This window comes from Nelumbo lutea, chromosome 2 (assembly GCF_056320005.1).
Source record: "Nelumbo lutea isolate HS-2025 chromosome 2, American lotus-T2T, whole genome shotgun sequence".
Taxonomy (NCBI): Eukaryota; Viridiplantae; Streptophyta; class Magnoliopsida; order Proteales; family Nelumbonaceae; genus Nelumbo; species Nelumbo lutea.
Genome location: NC_142685.1, coordinates 16928523 through 16940735, shown reverse-complemented (window position 1 = coordinate 16940735; position 12213 = coordinate 16928523). Strand labels below are relative to the sequence as shown.

The following is a 12213-nucleotide window of genomic DNA, read 5'->3' as shown; positions in this document are numbered from 1 at the left end:
AATTCTCTTTGAAGATAATTTCTTTCTATCCACAATGTCCAGAAAACAGCTGTCAAAGCATTTTTCCAAACCACCTTTTCTTGTTTTGTAAGACCTCTAAGATTTCAGCAACTGATAAAAGCTCCACTGACTCAAGATTGCATCCAAACATCCCAAAAATTTTTCTCACCCACTGTCACCGGAAACCAGCCGGCTTACAATGAATGGATAAATAAATGATTAGTGCTTTCCACATCTTCATTACATAGAGAGCATGCTGCATCAATCAAACCCATGCCTCTCCTGATCAAGTTTTCTTTGGTTAAACAGGAATTTAGAGATGCTCCAGACTCCATACTAGAAAAATAAATACAGGAGATAATATTACAAACAGAAAAACTCTCAGCCTTCCCCAAAAATGAAAATATAGCAACCTATTGCTACTCAACCCACAATTTTTTAATAGCCCAACAGTATAGAAATAACACCTTTAACCCAATGGATATATGTTCCAAACTTACAATGTAGTGACTGTCTTCTAACTCCATCCCTAGATAGGGAGACTAGAGTATTTATAGATTGACAGAACACGGAGAAAAAAAAATGTTTCATTGATGAGAACCAAGTATCAAGTTTTATTCAAGTGTCTTAACGTACAACATCAGGCCTGCAGTTACATCATTTAGACAACCAATTACAGTCTTTGAGCCCCCTTCCACAATAAGATTCAAATATCATGGATATAACCTTTATGATATAGCCTAGAGGCTGCACCTCGAGCCTCATTGCGGGGAGCTGTAAGTTAAGTGTTGAAGGAGAGGTGCCATATCGGCTCTGATCAAGTGTTAAGCACCTACCAATCCTGAGAATACCACTAATGACTAGTGTATCTCCTTTGTGATCCCAAAAGAAGCTATCTATTCCTAAATCACCTGGATTCCCATGCTAGATCCATCAGAATTCAATTTTACTTAAGACGTAAAAGGACCAACATAATCTTATCAAAAAAGACATATATGTCTACCAAGAAAATACCTAAATACCCATAGCAGAAAAATAACATAATCAGCTTCATTCTATAATCTTTGGTCACCTCTTACACATGCCTATATCAAAATGAACTTTCATTGTTGCATCTTGGGAAATGTTGGGAAACCAGGGATTGGAGGAGTCATTAGAAATTGCAATGGAACCATAATGGCATTATTTTCTTCATCTATAGCTGTACACTAGTAATCTCACCATCCCACAGAGGGAGAATGAAAGCAATAGAAAGAAAACTCAATCCTCAAGAGGAAAGAAGAAAGAAGAAAAGGGAATCACCACCAACTATATGGGTGCAATTAGTCATGGAAATATGCAAATTAAAAAATAAACAAATCCAATGAGGTCTGCTAAGTGCTAACATGAGATTTAGGTAAGAGAACATTTTTGTGTCCCAGGGAAGATGTTAGGTACCACAAGGCAACCTGCCCTAAGACGATAAAGCCTAACTTTCATGTTTAATCCACTTGGTCTTTATTAATGATTGTGAATTCATTGATCCATCCCTATTTTAGGCTAGTTTTACATGGACCAACTTCTTCAAACTTGTTGCAGGTTGCACAAGTTCCTGTTTACTGGTGATTGTGGGTTTCCCAATAGTTGCTAGTTGTTCAAACTTCTGTCAAGGGTATCAAAATTCCAAATGCAAGATATATAACAAAACCAATAAAAGAGAGTGGAGGACAATACGAAAGGGATGGTGTGGACTAGTGAAGCTCAAAAGAGGTAGATGAAGGGTGGGTGGATGGTGAAAATAACATTTTTTTTATCAATAACAATGAATTTTATTAATGATTGAGAAAATCAACATTGCAAGGGAAGGAGCTAAAGAATCTTAACTCCCAACTACCCAAAGTACATCCTAACCATGAAACAATTACAAAACAGCCCCTGTTAACCCCTTGCCTAGCTACACCATCTGCCAATGCACTTGTACTTCTCTTTATCCATGTGCAATTAATTTCAATGTCCTTGGTGAGCCACTTGAACTTCCTCTTTTCATTGTTGTATTTCCAGAGCATAGAACTGTCCTCTTTTAGCCAATTCACCACAATTTCAGAATCACCTTCTATGATCAACTTTTTAATATTCATTTCCTTGACTCTTTGTACCCTTGAAGAGCTCCTAGAATCTCAGCCCTCAATGAATCTCCCACCCCAATTGGACCAGAATACATGGCTAACAAATTCCCTTTTTCATCCCTTATCACTCCCCCTACTCTGGAGGGCCCTAGATTGTCCATGTTGCTACCATCAAAGTTCAGTTTGGTAAACCCATGAGGTGGATATGTCCAGCAGGAATTTAAGGTCTTCTTAATTGAGCCTGAATCTGCAATCTCCTTCCAACTTCTTATCATCTCATCAACTAAGAACGTTGTAAACAATTCCAATGTCCTCAACCAATGTATCACCCTAATGTGAATAGTCTTCATGATTACTTCCAAACTTCTCTCCTTATTTGAGAATATCTTTGAGTTTCTCTCCTCCCAAACAGTCCAACCGCAACCCTACCACATCTCCACATGATCTTGGCCCTTTTGGTTGGCCAATTAGGAATGAAAGTAAATAAGCTTTGCACATTCAAAGGGGACATGATCTTGGCCCTTTTGGTTGGCCAGTTAGGAATGAAAGTAAATAAGCTTTGCACATTCAAAGGGGGTGTCCACCTGCACCCAAACAAAGAAGTAAACCCTTCCCAAATAACTTTAACAAACTGACAATAAATTAGTAAATGGTATCCAGACTCACCATCGGATTTACAGAGAACACACCAGTGAGGAGACAAACAACTATTGGGTCCTTTTCTTTGAAGTAGATCCCCTGTAGTAACTCTTTCCAGAAAAGTTTCCCAACAAAAACTCCCAACCTTTCGAGGTATAGGTCGACACCACACATCTTAAACAGGGAAAGACAATCAAACAAGGGGAGGGGGTAAAGGGCTTTAAAGAAAGAGGCACAAGTGTAGGAACCCAAGGGAGTGAGTGTCCATATTCTATTATCTGTCTTTGATGGCTCAATGAAGACCCCTTGAAGAATGGATAATAAGGCTAAAGTACAGGCTAACTATATGTTCTTGACATCTCTTCTCAAGCTCAGGTTCCATCCGAACCCAAAAGGTGAATTAGAAGGTACAAGAAAAGAGGAAACCGGTTCATTTTTAAGGGTAGAGATAGCAAAGAGGCCTGAAAATAACATTTCATAGATGAAGTTGTTAAGATCGAAAAGAAAATAGATTTGGGCATCTTTGTAGTCTGTTTTTGGTCATGATTGATTGGAGAGGTCACAACTCATGCCTCTCCATGGGATTCTTGTATCTTCCTTTCTAAAAAACAGGATGGTCGAAAAGGAAGCTAAGAAAGAGTTTCAATGTGTTCATTTTAGGGGTGAGGAACATGCAATAAAAGTGGAGTTGGAAGAAAGAGAGAACGAAAACTTTGTGATGTAGGATAAAACACAAAATACCATAAGTGCAAATGTGTAGGGATAATCTAAAATCAGATCTGAAACAGATATGTAGAATAAGAAAGAAAATTAATGATGGAATACCCTAGGAATCCAGGCCTAGGCTTCTCTAAGAATCAGCACTACAGAATCCATTAGTAGTCATCAACTTCAAAATGTTTAGAGAATGACCAAACCTGATTATAAAATGGATTTCTTTCACCAATCCCCTTACACAAGTTTCCACCCTATTTATAGACTCAGGGTGAAACAGACTATTGGCCTCTAAGACCAAAGGTAAACAAAATATCTTCTGAAAACTGTAATCACATAGAAAATTGAATCAAATCAAGTCGTGAATTGTATCGTAAATCTTAAGATTATTTCTATTTTTTTTAAAACTTGTCAAAAATTTTAATGTAGATATGATAAAAGGAAAAATATATATAGAAACATGATTTACCCTATTTTTAATCCATATCTACCACTTGTGTACTTAAACCAATAGAATTTACCACTTATACAATAGAAGTCTAAGATGATATATACAAGTTTAACTTGAAAGTCAAATAATCCGCATACAATGACTTTATCCTACATATGATGGAAATAAACTCAATATATGGTCTTAAATAACGTCAAGTAAAGAAATAATTCTTAGTTGACTTGATTTGAATTGCAAGAATTGTATAAATCGTAGGATTCAAACAAAAATCATAAGATTTTTCCAAAAAAGGATTTGGTCCTAAGATACAAATCAAAACCCTTCGTGATTCATGATTCAAATAGTGAACTGTATCATAAATCATAAGCTTTTAACAACTTGCTAAGATCTAATACTCCAAATAGGAACAGCAGCACCCCCAACCTAACAGAGGGACAGCAGGTGGTGGAAAGTTAGTAAAGATTGCAACTTTTCTATATGATCCATAAGTTGGTGGAAGAAGACAATCAAGATGTCCCATAGAAGTGCCTTTTGGAGAACAGGGGTCCCATCTTAAGTGATCTTCTTCCTTTGGACAGACATAAGGAACAAGATTCTGACAATTCATAATCTCTGGATGTGAGATTCGGAGTTTTTTTTTTTTTTATCAATAACAACAGATTTCAATAAATAGGAATAAGCTTACAAAGTAGAGGAGCTAAAGTATCTTAACTCCCCAAGAAAGTGGGCAGGCACACAAAAGGAGAAGGACAATTACAACTGAGCCCAGGAACCAGAATCCCTATTCACCCCTTGCCCAGCTAATCCATCAGCAAAGGAGTTTGTATTTCTCTTTACCCAAGTACACTAAACTTCCATGTTCTTGATCAGCCATTTGAATTTTCTCTTTTCATTGCTGTAGCTCCAAAGCTTAGAGGTGTCTTCTTTTAGCCAGTTCACTACAATCTCAGAATCTCCTTCTATAATCAGTTTCTTGACATCCAGGTCTTTAGCCCTTTGTACCCCTTCCAAAGCTGCTAACACCTCAACCCTCAAAGAGTCTCCCACTCCAATTGGACCAGAGAACATAGCTATTATATTCCCTTTCTCATCACTTAGCACCCCCCCCATACCCAAAGGCCCTGGATTCCCCATGCTGCTGCCATCAAAATTTAGTTTAACTAAACCAAGAGGTGGAGGGTTCCAAGTGGGATATTTGCTGGCTCAGAATAATATGTGGGATATTTGCTGGTTCACTGTTCTTTCACTTACAGGCTTTGGGCCCATAGTATACAGCTCTTTGGAAGCTTTGGGTACCTCCAAGGCACCTTCACTAGTTGATGACCACTTGACCCTCAAAAATGCTTTAGCATATGGGTCAAGCTTCTATGGGCTCTTGTACCTTTATCCATATGCTTGAACATAATGTTGGAAATACATAGGCACATCTTCAAACAGAAAGAATCCAATATAGAGGCTCTAATGGGGCAAGTGGAAAGGGATATAAATAGATGGGTATGCCTTCACAAAGAATTATCAGGTTTTAAGCAAGATTTCAGTGATGACTGGAATCAAATCACCTGGGTTAATGACTTTACCATGGTTTTTTTGAAGCTATATACAAATCTGTACAAGCAGAGAAGTTGGGGACAGAAACATGTATGCAATTTTTTTTATTGGAAACGATACTGTCTGATACATGTAAGCATGTAAACATTATGCCCCTAATGGAGGTGTTTTTGTTTTTTGAGGTCACACTCTATACTTAATACAAATTACTTTACCTTTCAAAACAACGAAAAGATATATAGTCCTGATTAAATTCAAAATAGAAAATAACCTAGAAGACTACTTATTAACAAACTTGGCTACAAAGGTGTCATTTGGTTGGGCTTTCTAAAAAGATCTTTCAAAGCCTAAAAACTCAAAAGATCTTTTAGACTTCCAAAAATAAAGAAAAAGCTTGGAAAGCCTGTTTGATAACTTCTCTCTCCAAAACCTCATCTTTGGTCTCACAACAACAGAAAATGATCAAAGGGCACCTTCTAGTTGCCTTGGAAGGTAAAGCAGGAAATTGGAAAAAAAAAGCAACAACTATGGGCCCATTTTGGAGGGCTTAGCTTCACATGTAGCTGCTTTGAAGAAACTACTGGAAGAGACTTATACAGAGAGCCATGTAAATGGCTACAGAATGACTAAGGGCCCGTTTGGCGCATCTTTTTGAGAAGATCTTCTTGTAGCTCTAACAGTCAAAAGACACATTGAGCTTTTGACATAAGATCTGGGCAGCCCGAAGACAGTTTGGCAGACACGCGTCTTTCCGTGCGTCTGCCCGCATCTTTCCACGCAAGATTAAAACGCGAAAGGTGCAGGAAGCTTCAGAAATCAGCCCGAAATGGGCTTCCCACATCTTTTCGGCGCACCGTCTTTTGGCGGCTAGATCTTCTGCGAGCCAAACGGGAATAGACCGAAAATTGGTCTTCCCGGCTTGTAAACAGCCAAAAGGCATGCCAAACAGGCCCTAAATTTGGCTCTCTGGATTTTTTACCAAACATTGCTTATAGGCTTTCTGGGTGAGCTCCACCTTACAAAGCCAAAAGCCCTCCCAAACAGGCACTTAAGCTTCCTATTTTTGGTCTTTTTGAGCTGCAATTTCTATTGGACAAACGTCTTACCAGACAATAAAAGATATTTCTTGAGATTTATGGTCTTCAAAGAATATCTTACCAAAACTATAAAAGATCTTTCTTGAGCTTTATGGCTTTCAAAAGTCCAGCCACAGCCTAACCAAATAGGGATTAAGATTATTTCCCATTCATAGCTAAAGGCTGATCTGATTTTATTTTTCTATGAATTTCCAAAAGAGGAGACTTGCAAATCTTGACAGAAAAAGGGGGTGGGTGGATAACTAAAGCTGCATCACATAGAAACTTCTTCATATATCCAGCTTTTACAGTGGGGACCATGAATGAAGTGGAGCAAGCAGAATCCTCTTTTTTGCACCATACTATACCCCTCCATCACTTCGTATGCACAGTTGTGAATTTCAACAAAGTGGGTGGGGGTAAGTTTCAAACGTGTAGAGTCATTGTTGTAATAGCAGAGAAATGATGTTTAGAGGGATCTAGGGAGGTTATGGAAGGGTAATGTAGCTCACTGAGAGAGATAATATTATGTTAGATTCAACTATAGTGCTGGTAAAATATAAGTGTTTTTTTATTCTTGCCTCTCAGAAGATTGCCTAGCCGGGGCTTACCCTCTTCTTTGGAGAAGGTGTTTATTTAAGTTAGGTGTTATCTGATGGGATGGTATTGTCTATGTTTTGATGCAGTTTTTTTTAGGTGACTTCTTGTCACTTGATAGTCTTGATTATGTATCCTCCTTTTCTCTTTAACAAAATTACCTTTATCAAAAACAATATTAGAGGCCATTGTTTTGTGAAATTGAAAACTCAAGTTGATTAAGTATGAGAACATGGCTTTGAGTCTAAGAGCAGCCACATAGTCCAAAAAATGCCAAAGGTTAGGTCTGTATCCAGTCCATCCCTCCCAAGAGACCAAATAGCAAGGACAAACATTGCATAATGGCCCTACTTGAGGCAACTAAAATTCAATCGGGAATATTTATCAAAAAAAAAAAGAAAGAATGACCACACAATCAATTATTTATCCATTGTTGGTTTTCTTCTTTGGTGTGGGGGATCTTTCAAGCTTTTGGGGCATAACTTGGTTACTCCTGATGACCTGGTTTGCCTAGTAGACTCTTAGCCATCTGGTGGCTTCAGTAAAAGGGGAAGGATATTGTGGAATATGTTTTCCTTTCACCATCTGTTTGTGCATTTGGAAGGACAGAAATAGCAGAATATTCAAAGATAAATGTGCAAGCTTCAAGAAGTAATTGCGGAAATTGATAGAGTGGTGCATATTTGGCCTTCTATCATAAAGTAATTTTATCATTTTATGGTCTCCAAGGTTGGGCCTAGTCCCTTTCTTGAAGTTGCCTTCTGCCTCTCACTCTTTTACAACAAAATATAAGTTACCTACCAAAAAAACTATGACCAAACAGGTAGCCTGACTTCCACATTTTTTAAAATATTTTCTATTTTTACATAAAAAAAGGTCATCGCCCAATGTTGATCCCAGATATTCGGGGTTTTTGGAGGGTGGACTGAATACAGACCTAACTTCTGGCATTTTTGGCATAAAGTGGCTACTTCTTAGACTCAAACCCGTATCTCACATTTGTCAGCCTGAGATTTTACCATTAGACCAAGTAATGGCCCTTTTTCTATTCTTTATTTATTAACTCATATTTTCCCAACAAGTGCATTATCTTCTTGAAATGTCCATTCACCACCTGCGTTAGTTGATGCTTGTATCTGCATTTCACATTAGAAATGCACAGTAATCAAGGAAATCATGCTTCCAAAAGAGCTGCAAGATAAATCCTTCTCTAGTTTTTGTGAATCAAGATAACAAATCAATGTTACAAGTTTCTGACGCCTTGTATGTTCCATTGAAATTACTCCTCTGATCAGTATAAGTCTGTCTCATGCACAAGACTTTAAAGTCCAAAATTATCTTTGCATTGACCAATTACTTATTTCCAGTCCCTTTCATATCCAATAAATGTACCATTAGCTCAACATTCTACCAAGATAAAACATGAAACTCCTCAAATTTTATAGACAAACACACAATCAAATATTTTTTATGGATGCTTTACAACCTCTCCAAAATAGCAAGACCTACCAGCTTTGAAGAACAAAAACTTATTAACAAAATGAGTATGGCATTGCCATGACTATAGATATCAACCAAGCCGGAAACATTATAACACAAAAGTATGTCTGTAAAATATCTTTATTATGAAACCAATCATAGAAATAAAACTAACACCTACCAGATGGAGGCCTGTTTCTATCATAAGGTCTAGGTTTTTTGTTTTGGATCATTGAATCTTTCTTAGGTGTCTGTGAAACACGCCTTGGGCCCTCATCTTGATACTCTCTTTTCAATCGTTGGCGCCTTTCCTCACGTTCCTGAGAGACAAGGCATACAAAATATCAAAGGGAAGGAAAATATATATATACATATATAATTCTCACAACAAGAGAAGGACTTTTTTCTTTTGTTGGCAAATAACAAGAGAAGGGATCAGTGCTATGTTTGCTAAAAAATATTTGAAAATAACAAAAAAAAAATTAGCACACTGCCTCCCAATGCAGAACCAAAGTGCCATGCAATAATGACACAAGGTTTAGCATCCCAATTGCGCCTTTCATGAGCAACAGAGCCAAGACATTAAAAAAAGACTCTAAGCTTAGCATATTAAGAAGAGACGTAATCCTCTATAAACATCTCGGTTAGGAAAGAAAAGGATAGAAAGACCAAACGAACATTGCACCCTGGTAATGGATAAAGAAATGGCAGGCATACTCTTCAACAGTTTTTATAGAAATGTTAGAGATGTATTTTTTGATAGTAAAAGAAAATATCTATCAAAAGAAAGGAACGAAGGCTAAAACTTAATGCCAAAGAGATTTCAACAACAACAACCAACACAGATGTAAAAATACAAAGATAACATTAAAAATTAAAAATTAAATAAAAAAAAACAATGATTCCAAATGACCAACCCAACATTGACAATAAATTCAGAATGAGAAAGAGAGCATTTTCACCATCATCAAATCATTATTCAAGACACCTTGGATCTGTCATCAGCAGCCAAAGGTAACCTTCACAAAATGCCAAGATTATTTGGAACCAAGAATGCTAATTCTTTTTTAACATAATTCCTTTTGTGCTCAGCTGGGGTATAAGGAGAGAGCATAACAAGAGAACCTTCGAAGACAAGACTAGATCAAAGATCAAGCTAGTGGCAGATATTGGGTGCTCTGTGATGGACTGGACTCTTGCTCATTTTTGAAAAGAAATGATTTGGGAGAAAAACTGTGTTCAGTATGGACCTTTGGAGTTTGTGGCTGAGTAATCTTCAAGTTGTTTTTTTTTTCGTTGTCTTGTTTTATTTTGCTGGTGTTCAGAAGTGGTTGTAGTTGTGACTTGTGAGTGAAAGCTCTTCACCTTACTTTTCCCTTTCGTTTCTTTTCCCTAAATTTTTCTTTTCCTATCAAAAAGAATTCTATAAAAACTGATGTCACAAGAGGTGCCCAAATAAGAAAACCCTACATTAAGGGGCTTTTTATAAAAGTTGAAGTGGCTGAAATGAACAGCTTATTGTTTTGTCTGAATAAGTTAAGAAGGTTGTGGGCGCCTTGACGGATGAAACTGAAGTTGGGTAGATTACCATATCCTTGAATATTTTATTATTTAAGTTTTGTGTCCACTGAAGGACAAAGCAATAAGTCAATTAATTAAGCAACTTCTGACATTATCAAGCAGCCACTAAGATATAGATAAAATTAGATTAGTAATAGTAATGATAGCATTGGAACCAAAAAGACTGCACAGTCTAGGCAAAAAGATGCATGATGATGTATTGACCAACCCAAGATCAGCTTACTGTTTGATTATCATCACCAATATTATACCAAACAAATGTTAGAAAACAAAGGATTTTTTTTAAGTTAACAAGAATTTCTTTTGTCGTTTCAAAAAATGATAATGAATTTATATGTTTCGAGACCTCAACATATAGGCCAAGCCTACTGCCTATCCCAAGATTTATCAAGTTATAACTGTGCCCAAACCATATGTTCCCTATCTACCCCTTGTTTAGCCAAGAGAATCAGCAATGGCATTTGCAGATCTCTGCATACACTGAAAAGCTGCATGTAACTCCCTTGTCCAGTTTTTCTATACATTTCATGCATGACATCACCATATTGAGGCAATATAGTCCACAATTAATTATGAGGAGTTAGATGCTAACCAAACAAATAAACATCTCAAAGGAATAAGGTGTTGCAAACCTGACATATTGAAGAAACCTAACAAACTTGATAAAGTTGAAGGGCAAATTTCTTAAACTATCCTTACTCTTTAGTTAATTGACTAATTCTACCCTTACTGTTTAACTATTGTCTTAAACTACCCCCACTGTTTCTGTTGCCATTATCGTTAAATCATAACAGAAAGGACAAAATGTCCATTTTGCCCATAAGCTAAGAGAAAAACTGCTGGAGATTTAAAGCCACCGATCGTCTACATTATCAGCTCAAAGAAGGGAGATCTGAAGCCACCACTGCTGTGAGAGAGAGAGAGAGAGATTGAGGGAAAGAGAAGACAGTCGCTGCTGTGAGTTGCAACGGCAGTCATGGAAAACAGAGGTGACGGGAATGGTGGTCATGAAAGTGCAGCTATGCTCTCTCTGCTCAATATCACCTTCAACGATAGAATTCGACTTCCTGGCCATTTCAACCCCTGCCCTCCACCGTCATCACTTGCAACTTCTGAGTCAGAACCTGACGGTGCCTTCCGAGTCCACACAACCACCATTCCGCAATGGCCACCGTTCCTCGGCTTCCGAATCCGAACCTGATGGTGCCTCCCTCTGCAACGATGCCTTCCAAGTCCTCAACGACCACTGTTCCTTGGCTTCCAAGTCTGAACCAGCCAATGCTGCCCGAGAATCCCTGCCTAAAACATCAAATAATCCTGAATCTCCTCGACGACAGCTTCAATCTTCTGGGCCGGCCTTTCACTTTCATGTTTGACAGGGGCTTGACAAAGGGGGCAGATGGAATCAGAATGGAACCACATATCTATGCAATCAATAAGCACCGATTTGGTTGCCGCACTAGGCTCCCTGGATGTCCAAAATCTCACTCATCTTGAATCATAAATGGAAGTAGGTGAAGAGATTGTGGAAACGTGAGTTGCAAACAACGGCGGTCTGCTAGGGAGGGAGAGAGAGAGAGAGAGAGAGAGAGAGAGAGAAGGCTTTCGTAAATTGCAAACAACGTTTGCAACTATCCAACAAGGCGGAGGTGGGATTTCCAGCAAGGCAGTAGTTGTGGGCCCTCATAGATGTGCATGTAGATGTGTTTGGGGGTGAATGACAAATTCTAGGCATCGGTGAAGCCCTTGTCACTGTCGATCTCTCTTTCCCGATATGCAAATGGGAAGCCCTTGCCACCGCAGATGGGAACATAAATGGCAAGGGTAGAATTAGTCAATTAGTCAAAAACAGTATGGGTGGTGCAGGATAATAGTTAAACAGTAAGGGTACAATTTCCCAATTAGCTAAACAGTAGGGGTAGTTTAAGAAATTTGCCCAAAGTTGAATGAAGTTGTGTGTTAATTTAACTTACTTTGATGACCATAAAAACCTTTATTTGTTTACAGGAAGTCAAAGATAACC

At 38.0% G+C, this 12213-nt stretch overlaps 1 protein-coding gene across 11 annotated transcripts in view; it reads right to left on the bottom strand.

Annotated features, from left to right (window-relative positions):
* The window catches only part of LOC148868872 (mRNA capping enzyme family protein), an 81536-nt gene that overhangs the window by 45567 nt on the left and 23756 nt on the right, over positions 1–12213 (bottom strand). For all 11 annotated transcript variants that reach the window (XM_088971328.1, XM_088971320.1, XM_088971322.1 and 8 more), the window contains one exon: positions 8791–8929. In XM_088971328.1, coding sequence (XP_088827454.1) covers positions 8791–8929 — 139 coding nt within the window. The remainder of the gene's footprint in view (positions 1–8790; positions 8930–12213) is intronic.